At 38.2% G+C, this 23,845-nt stretch overlaps 1 protein-coding gene across 1 annotated transcript in view; it reads left to right on the forward strand.

The window, feature by feature from the left end:
- LOC150107045 (neuroligin-2-like) overlaps nucleotides 1–23,845 on the forward strand; it is a 165,325-nt gene that overhangs the window by 7,003 nt on the left and 134,477 nt on the right. Inside the window, exons 3-4 of the mRNA XM_090392913.1 lie at nucleotides 13,658–13,814; nucleotides 18,272–18,457. Of these exons, the coding sequence (XP_090249039.1) occupies nucleotides 13,658–13,814; nucleotides 18,272–18,457 (343 nt within the window). The remainder of the gene's footprint in view (nucleotides 1–13,657; nucleotides 13,815–18,271; nucleotides 18,458–23,845) is intronic.

Here is a 23,845-nt window from a genome sequence, read left to right on the forward strand (position 1 = left end):
AAACAAGAATATAATTTATTGGCATCTGTAATGTGTAGAATTTGAATAAAAGAAAATGATATCCGTATTTGACTGTTTCTTTGTGACATCTCTGTGACTGAAGGGTTTTACCATGTCACTTTTCTTGGAAAAATTTTACACAAGACAACAAGGATTTCTTCCTGAAAAATAGCCAAATCACTGTAGATATTAAAGAAATATGCTGCTGAAAGCAAAATAGATAGGTTGCTATATTATAATTGAATCATTTTAAGATTTTAAGACAGTCTCATTTTATTTATTTATTTTTACCAGGCATTATAGAATCCAGCATACTGTTAATGGGTATTTCAGACCAAAAACTAGTTCTCATGGTCTACATTAAGCAAGGTGACAGTGGTATTACACTAGATGATGAAATTCATCCACCACAGTGAGGATTTGAACCCATTCCTATATGGTGAAGATGGAGATGCTATCCACTCTGCCAGTCAGGACTGCTAAGGTGGCAAGTAGCCATTAGCTATTGCTCTTATTTTGCATGTAGGACCTCCCTTTCTATAAGAGATATCCTAAATTTGATACATGAGTAAACAGCTTAGCTATGTCAGGTAAAAATTAGCCATGTCAGATAAAAAGTTTTTTCTGAATTAGAAAAAAAAAAAAAAAAAAAGATATGTTGAATGAGAAAAGAATATTTGATGAATAAAGATATTACATCTTCATTGTCAAAAGACCATCAAAGTTTCATCTGTAGTATTATTTATTTTATTTTGAAGGCTACTAGATTTTTTAATGAAAGAGAAGGTAATTCCTCCAAGTATTTACAGCAGTGATTCTCAACCTATGAGGTTTGTTCCCTTTGGGGGGTGTGAAGAAAGCAAAAATCAAAGGAAAAACTGAAAAACTACTTTATTGGAACAAAAGCATTTAATGAAACTATTTATTGACACAAAAACACAAAATACAGCTGAAAATAAAATAATAAAATGTATAAAATCAACTGTATTGAATAAATTACGCTTATGGGAACATGTCAATATTATAAAATTTTTATACCAAGCAACTAATTAAAACTAAATAATAGCATTGAATCTAAAAATTAATGGCTTCCTTGGGCCTGTGTTACAGAGCAAAGCTTTTCATATGATGGTAAGACATTAGAAATTGATACTCTTAGTTCTCTTTCTATATTTAACTGAGATCTATATTTTGTTTTTAAGGCAACCACTGCAGAAAACCTGATTTCATAAAGATAAGATGTTGGAAATGGCAAAAGTGTACGAAAAGCTCTAGACTTTAGTTCAGAAAATCCATCATCAACACTGACTCAAATTTCAAACAGCGATTTAGATTTAAATTGTCTTTTGATTTTGCTGCTTGATGAAGTCTATAAATTGTTCCTCTTCCTCAATTGAGAAACCTTCAAGGGTAATTCGAAATGGGTTTCTAACCCCACTCGTACATTGCCATTATGTTGTCGTCGGTTATAAAATAGTTTCTGAAATTCTTCATCAACATTGTTAAATGATTTTCAAAGAAGATAGTTGCAAATAAAAGTTTGATGTGTCACTCTTCTGCCTTGTAGGTTTTGATAAATTCATCCACATTTGCAAACATTTCTATTTTTTGTTGCTTTACCTTTTTGTTCCATAACTCTAGATTTTTACAAAAAAAGCATTAACTTTGTCACTCATCTCTAAGATATCTGTATTTTTTCCTTGGAGTTACAGGTTTAATATTCACCATGATAGAGATCACTGTCAATTTTCATTTTCTTCTCTGAGCAGTAATTTCCTATATTCCTCTTATTTTCCAGATATTCATCAGACACTTATTCTGTTTCTATGACGATCAATCTTTCTATTGTTGAATTGGATTTAAACGGTATTGATGCGAACACAGATTGATAAGAAAATAACTATTTATTAACTTAAAAGCTAATATTTTCCTGGTATTATATCCAGCATCTTCAGAGCACACAAACAAAGTTTGTTACAAATGCGAGATAACCACAATCCGGTGTAACAGTGGGGCCAGTATAAGTAATTGCAGCATGCAACACAAGACTCAAGTCCTAATAAGGCGCCATCTAAGTTTAAGGAAAAACAAAAAACAGTAGTCCAATCTACCAAAGATTTGGGAGACAGTCATCCTAGGACCAAAAAAATAGTAGTCTTTGAAAGTTTTGAAAAAAATAAAATAAAAATAAAAATAAATAAATATTAATTTGGTCTTAGGATGACTGTCTCCCAAATCGTTGGTAGATTTATACAGCCATACTTGTTAAGGTTTGGAGTATGCTTTAAGGCATCTGTTGATTCCAGGAACAACCTCTCTGACTTGTAGAAGCTTCTGTGCAGTACTTTTTTTTTTTTCCAATTGATCCTATGTGCCGGGGTATCCAAAGCACGGTCTGCCAGACCCAACTTGCCATAGCGAAAGTGCCAGATATATTTTTTGTGTTCACTGAGGTGGATTTCCACAGTTCTTCCTGTCCATTAGTAGGCTTGATGGCAAGAACAGGGCACTTCATAGACTCCTGGATGTGATAAAGGAGTGCATTTGTCCTTAGGTGAACGGATGAGAGAGTTGCCAATTTCACATAAGGTTTAAATACGGTGTGCAGTTGGTGTTTGTTAAGCACCTGAGATATCTTTTCAGATATGCCTTTAATGTATGGGATGGTGATAGTTTCGTTGTAGTCTTCTGTGGTAGATATGGGGGGGGGATTTATGGGTAGCATTTAGTATTTTATCTATCTTATGGGGATTATAGCCATTGGTTAGGAAAGTGTGATGCAGTGTTAAACTTTGATTGAAGAGGATTCCTAGGAAGCCTAGTTCATCATCGTTTAACAAGGAAAAAAAAGGGGGATTCTCATTTATTATTATTATTATTATTATTATTATTATTCAGGCCTCCAAGGAGTCAAAAGACTCATCGAGGGAGGTCCTTCCTAAGACATAAAGTCTGTCAAGACTCATCGAGTGGAGGTTCCCCCCCACCCGAGAAACACAAAGTCTATCATACCACTCTTTAAACTCGCTGACCGTTCTCGCTCCCACCACTCCATCAGGCAGTGCATTCCACGGCTCAACCACCCTCCACACAAAGAAACCACTCCTTATCCTCTTGCTCACAGTTTCCTTTCGTAACTTCCAGGGATGGCCTCTTGTCATCACTCCTTCCCGCTGTTCAACCAAACGAAAGAACTCCCCAGTGTCAACCCTGTAAACACCTCTCAACAGTTTAAAAGTCTCAATCATATCACCTCTCCTTCTTCTATCCACCAAACTCTGCAGTCCACATTCTCTCAGCCGATCCTCATAACTATCCTTGTACAGTCCTGAAACCATCTTTGTCATCCGTCTTTGTATCCTTTCCACAGTTAATTTATCCCCTTCAAATCCTGGGGACCAAATCTGAGAACAATAGTCCGAGTGTGGTCTGATCAGAGACTTATACAACGGAATGATAACCCTCTTATCTCTGCAGGTCAGTGTCTTTCTCATAATAGCAGCAATCCTCTGTGTTACCTTCACCACCTTTGCGATATGTCCCCTAAACTTCAGGTTTCTATCAATCATCAATCCCAGATCTTTTGTCTCCCCTACTTCCTCCAGTATAACTCCTCCCATAGAGTATGCAGCATCCCATCCATGTTTCCCAAACCTCAAGACCTTACATTTTTCTGCATTAAACTGAAACCCCCATTCATTTGCCCATCTATCTAGCTTATTTAAATCCTCTTGCAGGGCTACCACATCTGCACTATTATTAATAATCTTTCCCAGCTTCGCATCATCCGCAAACAACTGAATATCCCCCTGCAATCCACTGGCTATGTCATTGATATAAAGGTTAAATAATATAGGTCCTAGTACTGAGCCCTGTGGGACCCCACTTGTAACCCTCTGCCTCCTGGAAACTGCTTCACCATACACAACTCTCTGACACCTATCAGACAGCCAATCCTGAATCCAGTTGACCAATCTGACATCCAGACCCATGATGTGCTGCAACTTAAATATCAGCTTATCATGTGGCACCCTGTCAAATGCCTTCGCCAAGTCTAAAGAAAATTGCAGTATATGCCTTTCCCTCATCTAATGTTCTTGTAACTTTATTATAAAAGGCTAGCATATTGCTAAAACAAGAGCGTCCTTTCACAAATCCATGTTGATTCTCACAGATAACATTATCCTCATCTGCCCAATGCTATATACGGTCCCTCACTACTTTCTCCAAGTTCTTAACAACTACTGACGACACACAGACTGGCCTATAATTAGACACTTCCAGTCTGTTACCACCCTTATGCAATGGCACTATCTTACCTTCCATTCCCTGGGCACCTTTGCCAAAGCCAGACTTTCATTGAAAAGCCACGTTAAAGGCACTGTCAATTCCCTAGCACATTCTCTCAAAACTTGTGGTGAAATACCATCCAGTCCCACAGCTTTACTGACATCCAAGTACTCAGTATCTGAAACACACTCTCCTCCTGTACCTCCAGACCTCGAACCAATCCTATCCCTCTAGCATTAAAACTGACTCCTCTAGGATGAAATACTCCATTAAAGTGTTCATTGAACAATTCCACTATGTCCTCTGCATTAGTCACTCTATTCCCATTTTTATCCCACAATATCATTCTTCCACAGTCATTTCTCCTCCTACTGGCCACATAGCTAAAAAATTCCCTAGGATTTTCTTTGGATCTTAGGGCCAATCTCCTCTCATATTCCAGTTTCGCTTTCCTTACCACACTAGTTACTCTTCTGGCCTGTGTCTTATATTCCTCATGCATCTCTTCACCTGTCTCCTTATATCTCTTCCATAGCCTCTTTTTCGCATGCAATTCCTGTTTAATATTGTTTGTCATCCACTTTACTCCAAATTGCGTCCTCTTCTTCACTCTTGGTATACAACTTACCATTGCTGATAACAAATATTCTTTCACAATTTCCCACGCACTAGTGATATCCCGGCCTTCCAATTCCTCCCTCCATGAAACTTCCCGAAGTTGACGTCTAAGACTATTATAATCACCTGCCTTATAATTCCACATAAGTTCCCGTCTCTTTGATACTCCTGCATGTCTATTCATTTTCCAAGTCAACACCATATGGTCACTCTCTCTCCAACTGGTGGGAGAGATGTCAACTCAGTTATTATCAACTCTTCTGATGCTATAACCAAATCCAAAACTTTTGAACCTCTTGTTCCCTCTGTTACATGTTGCTTAAGACATTTGTCCCTCAAGAATTCTAGAAATTCCATTCCCCTATTGCTACATGCATCTTCCTCTCTCCAATTTATACTACTGAAGTTAAAATCTCCCATAACAATCATTCTTCTTGCACTTGCCAAACTTAGCTGTCTAAACATCTCTTGGTCCCCATCCTCTGTGCTCCTGGGTCTGTAGCAACACCCCACTAAATATCCTGTCTTGCCTACCTCTACCTCACACCATACGCTCTCAAAATCATTTGTCTCACTTCCTTCCAAATTCTCCACTCTTAGAGGACATAGGTCATCACTTATCATAAGCAGTACCCCACCACCACGCTTTCCCCTCCTATCCTGACGAAAAATGCTATATCCAGCGACTTCTATTCCTATTGTTATATCCCCTTCTGTCAACCACGTCTCAGTGATCGCAATAATATTTGGCCAGGCTGATGCTATCTGCACCACCAATTCCTCTCCCTTATTCCGGATACTCCTGGCATTAGTATAAAGCATATAAATGCCATTGTTTCTATACCCAGCATTATCCCTTCTAGACTCCACTGGGCCCAGTGTTACCTGACGTTGTCTCCCTTCTCCCAAGTATCCATTCCCACAAGAGGCCACCCCTGCTATCATCCTCCCTGGGTCACACTGACTCGTTCAGAACAGCAATCTCTCCAGATGCCTACGTCCTTCCTCATTCAAATGTAAACGGTCTCTCACATACAATTCCTCTCTTTCCTCAAATGCACTCCAAGCATCCACATATACCAGTCCTCTCTTGTCACACATTCTCGCTATTATGCCATTCAATATCACCGCTCTTCTGCTCAGCTCATCATTATCATATCTAGGCAACACGCACACTATTTTTCCTCTCTCTGTCTTCTTCCGTACAGTCTCAAGCAAAAATCTCATATCTCTCGCTGCCCAACTTACATCACCACTCAAGTCATTCGTTCCTACCATCACAATCATCTCATCCACCCTTTCACCTCTCTTAATTGAAATCATCCACCCTTTCACCTCTCTAAATTGGAAAGTGCTTGCTTCTAGGTATGAACTACAGGTACCAGAAAAAAATTTGTAAAAAGAAATATACTGTGTAATGCCGTATGAATTATTGTTAACCTGGATTATTGTAAATATAGATGATAAAAGAAATATGTTGTGTAAGGTCAATAGTATCGTATAAATAAAGTTTTATTTTGGTTAGAATTGGAATTATATGTTTGTACAATGACTTGCAAATTTCACTGTTAAGAAAAGCTCAAAGGTCACAGGAGTGCTGACTGAAGGAAGAAGAAAACCCCCAGGCCATTGCGGGCTCAAAGCTGCGTGGAGTAGCGTGATGTGAAAGAGAAATACTTCACCCTTATTGACAACCACTGCCAGCTACGTAGGTGGCAGTGGTTGTTGATAAGGGTGAAGCTATAAAAGGGTCAGCAACCTCCCCCCTCTCACCCTCTTATCTCTTCGTCAGTCATCTTGTGCTTAACCTGCGGTCCACGGGTACCCACTCGGTATCGTATAAATAAAATTTTATTTCGGTTAGAATTGGAATTATGTGTTTGTACAATGACTTGCAAATTTCACTGTTAATAAAAGCTCAAAGGTCACGGGAGTGCTGACTGAAGGAAGAAGAAAACCCCCAGGCCATTGCGGGCTCAAAGCCAGCTACATAGGTGGCAGTGGTTGTCGATAAGGGTGAAGGTATAAAAGGGTCAGCAACCCCCCCCCTCTCTCTCATCTCTTCGGCAGTCATCTTGTGCTTAACCTGCGGTCCACGGGTACCCGCTCGGCAGATGGAGCAGCTCTGTACCATAGAGCTCGGAACGAAGAATGATCGGAGATGACTTCTATTCAATGGCCGAAGAATGCAGATAATATTTGCCGGTCGAGTGCTGATGAGGATACGTGCCTTTAATCTCATACAGAAGGGCATATCCCTATCCATTTGGTGTGCAGCCTATGACATGAGATAGGAGCAAGAATATAACCTCAGCCATTCTCAGAGAGGATCAACAGTGCAGGAGCCGTTCAAAGTTTCCCAGGAGTGGAAAGAGATATCCAAGTGAATGCATTGATCGATCTGCCCTTCAATTGGAGGGCAGATCTCCTTCAATTTCGATCAAGGATGATCGAAATTGAAGGAGGCTATCAGAAGCTGGAGGAACAAGTGTAACAAAGCCCAGGTGTATGGTAATGTAGAACATTTCTTTTCATGTCTGTATAAGGAATCCTTAAGAATTGTGAATGAAGTATAGAGACATTAAGGGACAGAGACTTTGTTTGAACTTAGGAGGGAACTGTAGTGCCTTAACTATTGACGACCATGTTGTGTTAGCCCTTGTATTGGTTAAAGTATTGAAAAAAATGTTTAAGAGAGGATACAACGGGGTATAGTTTGAACAATGAGCTCCATTATGTATTCAGTTGTTGAAGTTAACGTAAAGCAGTATATTTTTAGGAATGTTTAGCTTGTATGTAGTACGTGGAACTTGTCGTTTTAGTGTTCTCATTAATTTAAGAGTCAAATTTAGACCCTTAAATTAATGATACTTGAACGATTTATGTAGCTTGAATTTAGTATGTGCTGTTTTGTATTGTATATTGCATTAGTGTGTTCAATAAGCCTTAGCTATATTTAACTCCCTGCCTTTTTTCTGAGTAAAAGAATCCAATGCATCACCTGCAACAAGGATATACGAATCTAAGCAGGAAACAAAGGAAGTCCGGTTATCTCACGACTGCATGATACTAGTCACTGGTATATATCATTGGAATCACTTCTCAGTTAAAGTACCTTATTTAATCCTATACTTTAGGTGGCACAGCAAAAAAATAAATTATCCTAGAATTGCGAGGAGCGAGATTCTAAAGACCTTGCTTCACTGGTCTTGGCTCAACCCAGAGACAATTCCTTTGTGTTTGGAGATACCACGTGGCTTCCTGAATGAGGCTTGATGTGTGATACATAGGTACACTCAGAAATTATAGAGAAAGGGACACAAGATAAATGGTGCAGCCGACAGGATTGTGAAATAAGGAAATAAAAAGGAGGAAGGCTCACCTTTTTCACATGTAGGTTGGTTTTGGATTCTAACCAGAAACTTAAAAATAGCAAAAATTATAATTTGAAAAATTTTGAAATAAGGTTGTATTGTTGCATGTTAACTTAGATAGCAAGCATGCTCACAACCCTAATAGCAGCACGGGAATGAATGATAAGGAATTTTTTAAGTGTATCAACCCTCAAGAAGTGTTTCCTCAATTCTCGTGGGAGGAAACTGATGATGTGATTGCATTTTTTCACTATATAGAGGAACTTAGAAAGCCGGGGGGGGGGATGGTCTGCTGACTTCCAATTGTTAGTGATACTCCGTAGCAAGCTGATAGGAAAGGCAAGGACTTTCCTCTATTCTTGTCCCATCTTAAAGGAGACCTTAGAGTATTCCATATTCAAAGAGGTCCTAATATCTCAGTTCTCAAAATTGAGGAGTTTGGGGGCCAAACCTTTTTGGAAGCTCCAACGATGCGTTCAGAAGGGTTTCGAGACAGATTGTTGATGGTGGCCAGTACTCCAGTGAGGAAAGACCCCCATTTAGACTGGGTTATCCTGCAGCATTTCTGACAGGGAATTCGACAAGAGCTGAGGGAAACAGCATTTTGAAAAAAAATAACAAGCCTGGATCAGTGTTTCAATGCGGTCAAAGAATGAGAGCAATTGCTGGGAGACATCCGTCCCACAACTATTCCTGGCCTTGTCAACATGATTGATAATGATTGCAGCCTGTCCAAGGACAAGAAAGGGAGTGCAAGGAGAAGAAGGAAAGGTCCAAAGAAAAAAAAAGAGATGAAGGTGTCGGCTGTGGAGAGATTAATAGCCTGGCAGAGGCCTCTTCTGAAACATGTAACGTAAGGTCGATTATTAAACATGAAGTGGAACTCCTTCAGAAACCCATTATGGAAAAATTAGAGGAGGAGATGAGACAATTAGGAGCAATGTCCACAAAAACCTCAGCGTCTAATGACCTCAAGACTGAAGAAACTATAAGAATGATTAGAGAGGAGGTGGAAAGACTACAAAGGCCCCTGTTCGACAGATTAGATGTAGTGATGCAAAGGTTGGCAGAAGTATCCTCCCTAGAATCGGTTCAACTCCTGTCAAGTTCCAAACAAACTGGTGATCAAAGTGTCTGGAGGGAGCCTCCCAGATGCTACAATTGCGACAAGATTGGGCATCTTGCCCGCAATTGTTCCAACGGAAGGAGGTGCTCCAACAGAAGTCAAAATGAAGAGGCTAGGTTGCACATGTATGTAAATAGAACCTGGAGCAAAGGGTAGGAATGAAGGAACATTCTTATGGAATGGTGATAAAGGGCAGTGTCTGTGGGAGGAGTTTCAATGCCTTAATAGACACTGGGTCCCAGACCTCCATCATCTCAGAATATTACTCCAAAAGAGTGGAGCCTTATGTAAAGAATGACATCCCACACCTCATGGAGCCTGTGATGATTTTTGGAATCTCAGCTTCAATAACCCAAGCAACCAAAACTGTGCATCTAAGGGTTTACTTGGCTGAATTCAAGCTGTGTGCTTGGCATGAGTTTCTGGTTTTGTCCAAGACCACTCTCCCACACATGAAGCTTATTCTGGGAAATGACTTTTTATTGCGATACAACTTTAAATGCAATTATGCACAGAGGGAAGTGTATCTCCTTGGAAGAAGATGGATCACCCACAGGCGTCGCAGGGTGCGATCTCACATGACTGGAATGAACTCTCAGGTATTTAGATATAGAGTAAAGGAGCCTGAAGGACAGCCTAATGATGAGTTTAAAGAACTGGTGTGCGACAATTTGGATTGGACAGAGCCCCCACTATCCAAGAGGACAGACAATAAATCAGGAGTTTACTCACTAAATGAGGAAACATCTGATGAAAAAGACTCTGAAAAAGGGAATTTGAGTTTGGATGAGTCTCAGTCTGCTGTGCGAAGAGTGAATGGCATTAGCATTGGAATAGATAAGGGGAGGGAGTCAAGGGAAATGAGCCACAATTGTGATAAAGCACTTGATAGAGCTAGAAGCCTCGAAATCACCAAGTCCTTCTTTAGTAGAAATGATTCACTGGGCAATTGGGAGGAAGGTAACTGGAGGCCAATGAAAAAAAGGGATGAGGAAAGGGGAATCCCCCTTCTAGAGGGGGGGGGGTTCCCCTTCCCCCCTTTTTGCACTGGTCTTGGCTCAACCCAGAGACAATTCCTTTGTTTGGAGATACCACATGACTTCTTGAATGAGGCTTGATGTGTGATACATAGGTACGCTAAGAAATTATAGAGAAAGGAACACAACAGCAGGTGAGAAAGTTCAGCAGTGAGAGCAATGTCATTGGAACAGATTGCTCTAGCTCTATGGGTTAGTGTTTTTCAGATACCATATTTTTGATGATTGTGTGTAAATATCTCCCTGTATGTGTGGGTTTTCTATAAACTGAAAATGATAAGGAACCTTCTGGAAAACGTGATCAGTGTGTCCAGGAAGGGCAGGCAGTCATTGACTTCTAGTTCCATTGTAAAGTGGATTTTAGGGTGCTGGTTATTTAGATGCACTAAAAATGTATTCAATGTGTCTGGGCCATGTGACCAAATAGCAAATATATCAACAACATAGCATAGCCAGAGACTAGGTTTGAGAGTGGCTGTGTTGATAGCAAGCTTTTCCAGATGTTCTATGTAGAAATTGGCTAGGGGGGGGGGATCCCATAGCTGTTCCATCTAATTGTTTGTATATTTTCCCTTTCCATGTAAAATAACCTGCCTGTACTGTGAATTTAAATAGCTGAAATATATCAGGGGGAAATTGCGAATTTAGTAAGTCAGGTGTTTCAGTCAATGGTACATTAGTGAATAATGAGGTGATATCAAACTCACCATTAGGTCTGAACTATTTAAGGTGTGGTTTTCTAAAATACTTTTTAGGTGGGTAGAATTTTTAACAAAAGAGGGAGAATTGTTTGCGCAAGTGGCTAGTAGTTTGGCTAAATGTTTAGCTAGTTTATATGTAGGACTGTTTATACTATCTACAATAGGGCGTAAAGGTGTACCTTGTTTGTGAATTTTTAGAGCTCCATATATTCTGGATGTTTTAACGTGAAAGGGTTTGACTGTTTCTTTTGGCCAGAAAGTGACTTTGTTCAATAACTTGCACACCTTATTCTTTTGTGAGTTGGTGGGATCTCGATCTGTAATTTGATATGTTGACCGGTCTTGGAGAAGTGAGTGCATTTTGCTTTCATTCAATCTTTCTACTGCCAAGTGGCACATTACACAGACATTGCTTTTGCATAAAACCAAATTACAATTTTAAGAATCAGCTTGAACTGTGCCTTAAATGTGACAGTCAACATATAATGCATGTTCTTTGCTTCAGATATTTTATCATCATGAAATACAGGATAGTGTAATGGTACTACACACGATTAACTTTACATTATTACAAACGTCCTATCAAAAATTTTTCTCCAAATCAGTCTGTTATTTGTCAAGATCTATATATATATTATTTGTCATCTCGATGTTACTCTTCTTGCTATTTGTCAGGAAGACTAACATCTAGATCTTAGTCTTCTTCCTGCATCTTGTCACAAAACATCTGTTTTGCTAACCTTTCCTTTCCCATTCTGTTTAAGTGCTCACACTACCTTACATTATCTCTGTTCATACATTATTGAATGTTAACAAGTTGACTACCTTCCTAATATCTTCACTGTAATTTTTCTCAGAACCATCATATATGTAGTCATTGATCAACTGTTTTATTTCTAACCTACCTCTCAAATCCATAAGTTAATGTAGGTTTGAACACTGTCTTGTATACTGCTAGTTTAGTGTTTTGGCTAATTTCTGTCTTATTCCAACTGATTCCCCACTAAACTAGTTTTGCTTATTCTGTTGTCCATTTCTATAATTAATTTAGGAATGGGCAATACATTTTTTAAAATTTTTTTTGCTTAAATTAATAATACATTTTTTGAATTATTATTTGGATTTATTTTAACTCTTATACAACTTGCATAATACAAATGAATAACTATTACAAGGACTTAAAAGAACCTCAGAGTCCTACATATACATTGCTTGGAAAGAAATCAATGGGCAAATTGCATCATTCCATGTAATGAGTTACATGTTTGTAACCGGTATAAATTGGAGGAATGTAATGTTCCCAAGTCAGTGCAACTGTGTCCAGGTGAAATGTATGTGAGAAGGGAACTTACAGAGTTTGAAAGAGGTGTTGTGACAGGATGCTGTGTTACTAGCCTATCTGTTCAGCAAATCGAGCCATTCCAGGTCAACAATCAGTTATACCATACCGAGATGGAAATGCAGGGAGTCAACTGCAAGTGCTACTACCCTCAGCGGACAACTCGGTACACTCACCAAATTTGACCTTAGGGTGCTGTGAATTATAATATGTAAAAACTGCCACTCATTAGTTGGCACATTGAATGAGGAGTTCCAGGCACAAAATCTGCACAAAAACATTCTGAACCGAAGCTCACAACATGAGTTTCCATGGTAGGATCAAAATATACAATCCCCACATTATCCAAACGAAAATGCAGCATTGTCTCTTCAGTGCCGCAAAGAACATGTTCAGTGGGACATGGAAGCTTGGAAAGCTGTGTTATGGTGCAACAAATCATACTACACTCTACTAAGCAGATGGACAATGTGGGTGTGGCAAATGCCCAGTGAACATCTCTTACCAGAGTGCATAACTCAACTATGAAATTCAGAGATGGCGGAGTAATGGTTTTGCATTGCACCTCTGTTTGTGAGGTCTGAGGCCATTGCACTGTTTAGAACTCATCTCGGAATTCTGGAGAGTGCAATTCTTCCTACTTTGTGGTGTTTCTTGGCTGACCATTGTCTCTTTCAGCAAGACAAATGCACCATGTCACAAGGCTGCTGCTATAACTGCATGGTTTGTGGACATGAACATCATCACACTTGACTGGCCTCCACAGAGCTCTAATCTCAACCCTATCAAACATCAATGTATGAACTGGAGCATTGGGTGAGGAAAAGGGATATCTTTCCCACAACAGTCCAGAACCTCATTACATGCATACAGGAAGATTAGTCCAAAATTCCCATTGATCACTATCGTATACTTGTGGAAAGTATTCCCCATAGGATTGCTGCAGTCATCACAGTGAAAGGAGGTCCTGCATCTAATTAGGTGGGCACCATGGCTATTTGTTACTTACACTGTGGTGTCTGTTGACTTCTTTCTAATCATTGTAGACTGTAATTTCAGTCTATTAATTAATTTGCAATTAATGAATGTTTAAATGCTTTTAAAATTAAGATTTATTTTATTAAAATTTAATTAAATTCAGTCATATTTTATTTATTTATTTATTTTTATAGTTTGGGGAAAGACTGAACAGTGAAAAATTTTCTGTTATGATATATATCCATGGAGACAACTGGGATCATGGAAGTGCCAGTACTTTTCCTGGACATATGCTTGCTGCTTCTCAGGATGTCATAGTGGTTACTTTCAATTATCGTCTGGGACACCTGGGTATTGTAATTTTTTCTCCCCCTTTACTCTTGCTTAAATGATAACTGTTTAGTGAATATGTTACTATAATAAATTTAGTTTAATCCTTTATCCAAGTGTGAGCAAATAAAGTTTGCACCTGAAAATATCTTTAGGATTGAGGAAAGGTAGTGCAACACCAGGCAACTCGTAGCAAAGGTGGACCAAACTAACATCACTCCTATCTTAGTATCTCCCATAACGTAAAACACATCTCCTTGTGGTGGATATGTTTAATGTTATGCATTAAGAGAAGGGCCACTATCCAGACTGGTTTCGACCTTTATTGAGGTCTCGTCAATGGGAGTCAGGCCCAGAGGTGGAGATACCAAGGCAGAAGCAATGGAGAGGTCACCTTTACCTATAGGAATTGCCAAAAGGTGTGCCACCTTATTATTAAATTACTCTGGATTTAGAGAAAGATGTTGAAAGTTTATTTTGCACTTGGTTAGACTATAATAAATTTAGCTTAATCCTTTTTCCAAGTGTGAGCAAACAAATTTGTACCTGAAAATATCTTCAGGACTGAGGAAGGAGTAGTGCAACAACAGGCAACTCGTAGCAAAGGTGGACCAAGCTAACATCACTCCTATCTTAGTATCTCCCATAATGCAAAACACATCTCCTTGTGGATATGTATAATGTTATGCATTAAGAGAAGGGCCACTACCCAGACCAGTTTCGACCTTTATTGAGGTCTCGTCAGTCGGAGTGGGATAAAGGATTAAACTAAATTTATTATAGTCTAACCAAGTGCAAAATAAACTTTCAACATCTTTCTCTAAATCCAGAGTAATTTAATAATAAGGTGGCACACCTTTTGGCAATTCCTATAGGTAAAGGTGACCTCTCCATTGCTTCTGCCTTGGTATCTCGACCTCTGGGCCTGGCTCCCACTGACGAGACCTCAGTAAAGGTCGAAACCGGTCTGGGTAGTGGACCTTCTCTTAATTCATAACATTATACATATCCGCAAGGAGATGTGTTTTGCATTATGGTAGATACTGAGATAGGAGTGATGTTAGCTTGGTCCACCTTTGCTACGAGTTGCCTGGTGTTGCACTACCTTTCCTTGGTCCTGAAGATATTCTAACCAAGTGCAAAATAAAATTTCAACTTCAAGAATATGTTACTATATAACACATAAACAATAGCTGGATGTGATATGTACTTTTCATGACAACTCTTCCAGGAGGAGTTGTCATTTCCCACAGCACAGTTGGAAAGCTGGTTCAAAAATTCAAGGATATAGGTAGTATGTTGGACAAATTCCATTGTGGATGATCATCTTTTTTTGACAAGATGAGGAAAAGACATAGCAATGGTAATAGCCATTCTGAAGAAGTCAACTTAACATCCATGGAACTTAGGATGCCTTTCTTTTGTACAACATGCAAGTTCTGCAAAAACTTATCTGAAGATGATCTTAACTGTCATTTGGAAATGTGTGCATAGTTCTTTGATCTCCTGGATAATAATGTTTACGTGTGAACAGAGAGGTGAATAAACAGAACATACAGTATTGATCGCACAGCAATCTGCACTTGATTTCCTCTACTAAACAAGAAGGAGCAGTAAAGGAGTGGTGTTGTCTGTGCCATCTCTGTACCATTTTTCTTTGAAGGTAACATAACCGACAAGATATATTTGCCCACGTTAAGTGACCAGTTAATGCCGTCAATGTCTGGGGAGGCTGGGAGGGTCACATGTAGTGGTTCAAACAGGATGGCACACCACTCATTATGACAGAGTGGTGAAGGACTGGTCAGATGATAATTTCCATTACTGAATTAGATGATATAGCCTTATGGGCTACATGCTTACCAGATCTGAACCCTCCTTGATTATTTTATCTGGGGGTATGTTTAAGGTGCAAGTTTATTCAGTGAAAATCAGACACACATCTATGGGGATCATTATATAAAAAATATGAATTTCTGCTCAGCATGATGTGGATTTGGTATTAGTGATGATTAGTCCATGTCCTTAACAGAAATCCAGCAAGTACTCACTATTATTAGCTTTCCTATTTTCTCAACATATTTATATATATATGCATGGTATTAATTTCCTGCTCTACTGTTTAGATCTCCAACAAGGTCCAACCTTTCCTCTTCCTTTATATCAGCTACTTTCTGTAATGACTCAAAAAATTCCTCTGCTTAACTTTAATTGAATCTTCTGTGGACAGGGCCAGCTCTACCAACGATGCAAGATGTGCATTTGCAGAATGGCAAGTTTTTTTAGGGTGGCAAAATTGGCATAAACTATATGAAAAATAAGGGAGAAGGGGTTGCACAATATGCAACTGCACGGGACTGCAAAATTCCTAGGGGGCAGCCCTGTCTGTGGGACCATAGTCACAAATAAGTCATGTCTAGATTCTCATTTTGATGTATGCACACATTATTTTACTTGACCGCCTGCTATTCAAGAAGATTATATTCATGTTTAATGTTGAATACTATAGCTACTCCTTTTCTTCCCTGATCTGCATTGCCTGAATAATATAACATCATGAACACCAGTTATGTCACTATGGATCTTCTCTAATTCTTTGGCCAGTTCCACTTCTTTTCTATTGATGCTTGTTATGATGATGGCAACTATCTTAAGTTCTGTTGATATCAAGTTATGACATAAAACATGCCAAGGACTCAGAATTACATAAATATAACTGACGATTAAACTGAAACACCTCTTTAACTAAAATTGCTCACTTGTTACAGTTGAGCAGATGTGCAATTTTTACAACTCCTACCAGACAATTTGAAATAGGAAGAAATCTACAGAGTGGCCATAAAGTTTGGAAACATAAGCAAATATACATAATAAATAGCTTATTGATATTACATTATAATACATGATATGCTCTATGTGCTGTCCCTCATTGGCAATGTATAGTTCAGTGCACTGTGCAGAAATCATTTTATTTAACTAAATATTGTTATTTTTTTTGTATTTCAAAAAAGAATTGCAACTAGAGCTAAAACTTTGTTTTAGCTCTAGTTGCAATTTCATTTTATTTTGTAACCATCTGGCACATGTTCAGCTCTGTAAATTATTAATTTTATATAACTCTCCATTACTCAAAAGGTTCATTTAAAACAAATAAGAATACCACACAGCTAGAACCTCCTTTTACTTCATACAGACTATAAGTTGAGCAAAGATATACACTGAACATATATAGGAACACCCACCTAATATTGCATTGGTCCACCTCTCTGTGCAGTTACAGCTCGCAGACACCTAGGAACAGATTCCAAAAGGTGTCAGACATCCTTCATGCATAATTTGACTCATGTCTGCTGAAGTAGCTCCATCAGTTCACACTCATTCTGTGAAGGAGGATCAGCAGTTCTTGCACCCCATTCTAGCACATCCCACACATGTTTAATTGAGCTACCATCAGGGGAGTTTTGGGGCCAAGGCAGTGTGGCGAATTTGTTGCCGTATTCCTCCAACCACCCGGTAATTGTACGAGCCCGATGACAAGGTGCCTTGTCCTGTTGAAAGATAGCACTGTGGTTGGGGTATACCTCCTGCAGATATGATGGAGATGTTGGCTAACAGGTCCCTGTAGCGTTCACCATTCATTGTTTGTGGGATGATAACCAACAGACCTAGGGCATGCCAGGAAAAAGCTCCCTAGACCATAATACCACCTCTACCAGCCTGTTGAACCCCCAGCTGTGCAACTAGGGGATAGGGCTTCATGCTGTTTATGCTAAATGTGAACCCAGCCATCAGCATGGTACAGCAGGAAACAGCACTCATCACTCCAGACAACCTTTTTTCATCTTTTGAGGGTCCATTGCTGACGATGTTTGCAATGCCTGGCTGTCATCATGGGTACACTTGTTGGTCTCTGGTGGAACCACAGGCAAAGCAGAGTACAACATGGTGCACTTGGAAATGCGTTGAACTCTCCCGCTGTTGTACTGGTAGATGAACTTTGTGATTGTTGCTGAGATATAGTCATGACACCCAACCCTCACCTCTAGAATCAACCACTCGTGGCTGACCAATATGAGCCCTTCTGCTGGTTGTCTGTTCATGGTTAATCCAGTCCTGGTACACCATTGATAACACAGTAGTATGGGAGCAACTAATAAGTGTGGCTGTTTCCAAAATACTAGCACCTGCCTTCTGGAGCCCCAACAGTCTGTCTGCGGTCAAATTAACTTACATCACCACATTTCCCCATTATTGGTAAATGTTTACCGATTACATACAGAGGATAGGTGTGCCCATTTATACTAGCTGCATGTCACATGGTACTTTGTTATCATGCCGAATATGTAAATCGGGGGGGGGGGGATCCCTAATGCAAAAGCTAACTTAGTGTAGTTCTCAGATGTTTTTTAATTCAAATTGTTGTTTTGTCTTTGCATTATCCTTAAGTGCATTTCATGACAATTTTTCCCACTCCTCAGGATTTTTGGCAACTGGAGATGAAGTATCTCCAGGTAATTATGGCATGCTAGACCAAGTGATGGCTATTAAATGGGTTTATAACAACATTAAGGAATTTCACGGCAATGAGAATGATATTACACTTTTTGGTGTTGGTTCAGGTGCTGCCAGTGCAGGACTTCATGCTCTCTCTCCTTTGACAAGACGTGAGTTATATTTTCTGTGTGTTATTAGCCTATAGGTGAAAGTATTTAATTATACATATTGAGAATTATGGGCATGCTTATAAGAAAAATAATAAAATTGCATATAAAATATATTTTCATTTAATTTAATAACCTGTTTTATCTATATTTATTGAGAAGCAAGTCTGTATGTTGCCTTATCAAATTTCCTTGAGTGTTGATGGAATTAAGAACAAACTTCTAACACATTGTTGTATGATGTAAATCATTGTCCTTTCAGTGCATTCGAGAAAAAATATGATATATCTACTCGGGAACATAGATAAGTTTTTGCTGGGTCAGGAAGTAAATTATACTGAACAAAAAATAATTTTCTCTTTTTGTCCTATACCCAAATATGAGCAAACAAAAGTTTACAAATGATGTGCCTTCATAGTAGGCTTCTTGAAATCAGCTGCCTCTCCATTGGAGAGACAGCTGATTTCACATCAAATTGCCCAAGTATCATATTCCATAATGCACACCTCCTTTCATCAGCATTATTCAAAGGGTCATTGCCCAGACTAGTTTCAACCTTTATTGAGATCTCATTAGCATCTGCTTCAATCCAGTTTCTGCTGATGAGACCTCAATAAATATAGAAACCAGTCTTGGGTAGTGACCCTTCTCATAATGAATAACAGTAGAAGTGTGCTGTGAATTGGGAAATTTGATGTATAGTCAGCTACTTCAGTATGTAAGGACGACCCTAAGTGTGAAGTTATTTCATGCATAAAATTATGTTCATGGGTATAGGATAAAAACAAGAATATAATTTCTTGTGAAGTATAATTTATATAGGAATACATCCAGATTATATGCGGAATATACTAGTACTTTTTCCACAAACCTTTCATGTTCTTGATTAGCACTGTAGTGTACATGGAAGAAAATATTATCATAAGGAAGTGCTTTGTCAGAAAGTAAAAAAAAAAAAAAAAAGGACATCAGATTTGAGTATACAAAAGTCATGATCTTTTCTGACTCAGCTAATTTGACTGCTGCTTTGGCACAGGATGTCCAACTTCATATTCTTTGCAGTATTGTATCAGCATTGCAAATGATTTATGAGTCCCATTTCGCTTAGATAAATAATACATGATCACATAGGCAAAGTGGATATTAGATCAAATATTATTTCAAAGCCGAATGTTTGTAGAAACCAGTAAAGTTTTGTAAAATTGACCTGAGCGCTTACGAGAATACAATCCTTGGCATTGAAGTTGCCTTAGCTTGCACTAGTTAAAAGACACAAGTGCTGCCCAAGCTTCCATATATTTGCTTTTTATTAGTACATTTTTTTAAGGTTTAACCGGCCTGATAGCTGTTTCAAACTGGTTAGCTCTCTTCAGAGACAAGGCAGAAACCCAAAGAGAGCAAAAACTCATTCAGTACTAAGGAAATCAAATGTCAGAGAAATGTATTTTTCATAAGTGAACTCTCAGTTAATGCATAAAAATAAGTACTAAAGTTCAGTGATGTAAAATTACATAGACAAAGTAGATATTAGATCCAACATTATTTCAAAGCTGAACAAAGAAGAAATTTGGCAGGAGATCAAGAATGAGCCAGCAGAAGGAAAGAAAAGAAGGAGCACTTTTGTGTAGGAAAAATTCATGTAAAAGGCAGTGCTGAACCAAAATTGTAAATACTTATATATGTGATATTTCGAGCAAGAATGTACATCAAGTGTGTCTGCTTATGGGTGCAATAAGATTGTGTAAGTTAATATAATAAGCTCCCTCAATGTGTGTCTTAATCTCAACTGTGTATAATTAATTATTGTAAGAGGAAGAAGAGTACTCTACTAGATAATTAATATTGATTTAAGCTTACTTAAGGTATGCTTTATTTTCAGTTTGTGTATGTACGACTAGCAGAATATTCTAGATTGTGATTTAACTTTAAGAGAAGAAACATAGAACTAAGTCTGAATCAGGAAGAATTGAAATTAACAAAGTGTATATATATATATATATATATATATATATGTGTGTATGTAATTATGGACTTCTACTTGTCTGTTATGATACGTTTTTAAAAAATATAGATTTAATGACTTAAAAACCAAGGTAACTTATAAAGTTTTTTATGAGAATAATACAGCTAGTTTCAGCTTATAACAGCCTTCATCAGGCATTCATTAAAGGAAGAGAATAGTAATAAACATTGAAGCATCTAAAAAACTGAAAATTACAGGTAAAAATTGCAAAACATAATTGAAACAAAAAACATTGTATTTTTTAAAATAAAATCTTATAATCTTATATTTTGTATAAAATACAAAATATAACAATGGCATCAAGAGATGATCTATCCCAAACTATAGTAGCAAAAATCTACCTTCAGTCGGAGAAGTGACTGTGCAATCTTGTTCTGGGAGGTTACTCAATATGTGGAATTCTCAATCAAGAAAAGATTTATATGAAACTACAAACCTGGCGATTATGACAAACTTAAGTGGTTGTTTGGAGTGCCAGAGCATAAGAAGTTACGAAGAAAGAAAATCAGTTTTTGCTCTTTCAGAGAAACTTGTGCTATACAGTTACTATTAATTATTTAATTATTAATTATTAAGTCTAACAATTAGTTCTCCTGGCTAAGGCATGCAGTCAAACAATACTGATTTTTCTAATTTTATTGATGATGCTGACAAAAAACTGGGATTTAGCCTTAAGATGTGTCAACTGAATATCGAGGAAATTAAATGAGCAAAATGTGACTATCTCTGCAAAATACTACAAGAAAATAATATTGACGCTGTGCTTTTTCAAGAAACACATGCTGAAAACGAAGACGACCTTAATAGAGGAGGAAAAATAACTGGTTACACTCTGATTGGTGCTACATACCACCGGAATTATGGCATTGCAACATATATCAAGGATGATATAGAAAATGCTTCTGTCCTGACAACGAGATGTGATAACGATACCCATCTTGTGAATGTGAAAATTCACAATATAACAATAGTCAATGTCTATAGATGTGATACCTACTTATCAACATCCAACAGTATGGATTGGTGATTTTAATAGCCATCCTGAAGAATGGAAGTACCGTGATAACAACGACTGCGGGACTACCCTCGTTCAATGGGCAGAAATAAATAATATACACCTTGTATTTGATGCCAAAGATAGAAACACCTTTAGATCATCAGCATGGCAAACAGAGTCTAATCCAGACTTATGTTTTGTTTCAATAAACACAGAAGGGCAAACATTACCAGCAAAACGATATGTACTTTCTAACTTCCCACACAGTCAACATTGACCGGTGTTACTAGAAATTGGTATGACACTACCTATAGCAAGATCCTTTCCACGACCGTGTTGGAATTTTAAAAAAGCAAATTGGAGAAATTTTGCGAATGAATTGGATAAATGCGTTCGGTGGATACCTGCTAGAGTCGCAGAGTACAAGAGATTTGTAGGAACAATCATATCAACTGTGAAAAAATATATCCCTAGAGGTTACAGAAAAGATTATGTCCATGGATGGAATGAAGAGAGTGAACATCTCTACAGAGAGTTCCTGAAAAGTGAAGATCCTGAAATAGCAGATGAATTACTACATAGCCTGAACTCATCTCGAAAAACAAAATGGATTGATATGGTTGAAAACCTTGACTTCAAACGATCAAGTAGAAAAGCTTGGAATCTTCTCCAACAACTATCCACAACTAATCTACCTAAAAGAAAAAGCACAATCATCTCCCCTGAGAAAATAGCTAATCAAATCGTTAATATGTCAAGAGCACCTAGGGACCGTGAACATACCAAGAAAGTTAAGAAAGAACTTAGAGCTTTAAAAATAAATTCCCCTGCTTTCTCACAATATGCCTCAATCTTCACTATAGATGAAGTAAAAGCCGTCATAAAAGATATCAAAGCAGGCAAGGCCCCAGGCTTCAACGGTGTCCATCCTGAATTTCTGATTAATAGCAGGCCAAATACTATAAAATGGCTCTGTGAATTCTTTTCTGATATATTATTGACTGGCCGACTACCTAGCCAGTTTAAGAAGTCAAAAATAGTTGTTATTCTTAAACCTGGAAAACTACCCCAGGAGGCAAAAAGTTACAGACCTATTGCTTTATTGAGTTGCACCTATAAAATGTTAGAGCGCCTTCTGTACAACAGATTGTCCACACCAATTATGCAGCATGTCCCGATTGAGCAAGCTGGTTTTAGAGAAAAACGTGGTTGCTGTGATCAAGTGCTCACTTTAACATCATACATAGAAGCTGGATTTCAGAAGCAAGAAAAAACATCAGCTGTCTTCTTGGACCTAACAGCAGCCTATGATACAGTATGGCGTGAAGGTCTTATATACAAATTTCTTAGCATTGTCCCATGTAAATGGACTGCACACTTAATTTCCTCCATGCTCACTGAACGTTTCTTTCAAGTTATATTAGGAAATAAAATGTCCCGACAACGAAAACTTAATAATGGTCTTCCACAAGGGTCAGTATTAGCACCCTTACTTTATAACCTATACACATATGACTTGCCTGCTACTATCTCACGCAAGTTCTGTTATGCTGATGACACTGTAATTGCCATTCGACACAAAAACATGAGTCAGGCTGAAGACGTACTTACAAAAGATCTGAAAACTATAGGTGAATATTATAAAAAATGGAGGCTCCAGCTCAATCCAGACAAAACAGAAATATCAAGCTTTCACCTTAATAATCACATGGCAGATGTCACTTTACATATCTTCTTTGAAGGATGTTTACTATGACACAATAAGTTTCCAAAGTACTTGGGCATTACCCTGGACCGCACGCTCTCTTACAAGCAACACCTAACAAACGTTTCTGCTAAGTTAAGAACCCGTAACAACATAACACAAAAACTAATAGGCATGACATGGGGAGCAACAGCCAATAATCTGCAGATTACTGCTCTTGGTCTTGTTTTCTCTGTTGCCGAATATTGCTCACCAGTATGGCTAAATAGCACACATGTTAAACTTGTTGATAGCCAACTAAATAATACAATGAGACTGATTTCTGGCACAATTAAATCAACGCCCACACACTGGCTTCCAGCTCTTAGTAACATTGTTCCACCGAATCTGCGCAGGACTAAGGCTCTCTTACATGAGTATAAGAAAATCTTGGAGAACACAGCCCTACCAATACATTTAGATCTCCCAGACTTAAGTGTACAACGATTGAGATCAAGACATCCACCACTACAATTAGCCCAACTACATTCTAACTTTGACTTGAATCAAAAGTAGCAAGAACAGTGGGAGAGCCATACAGATGACATCACAAAATTTTCTCTCAATGAATTACAAGAAAGTTTTGATGCTTGCTCACACCTCCCACGAAAATCCTGGACTCAGCTT

Source organism: Typopeltis vanoorti, chromosome 5, assembly GCF_054136105.1.
Source record: "Typopeltis vanoorti isolate ZY-2024b chromosome 5, IOZ_Tvanoo_1.0, whole genome shotgun sequence".
NCBI classification, from domain to species: domain Eukaryota; kingdom Metazoa; phylum Arthropoda; class Arachnida; order Uropygi; family Thelyphonidae; genus Typopeltis; species Typopeltis vanoorti.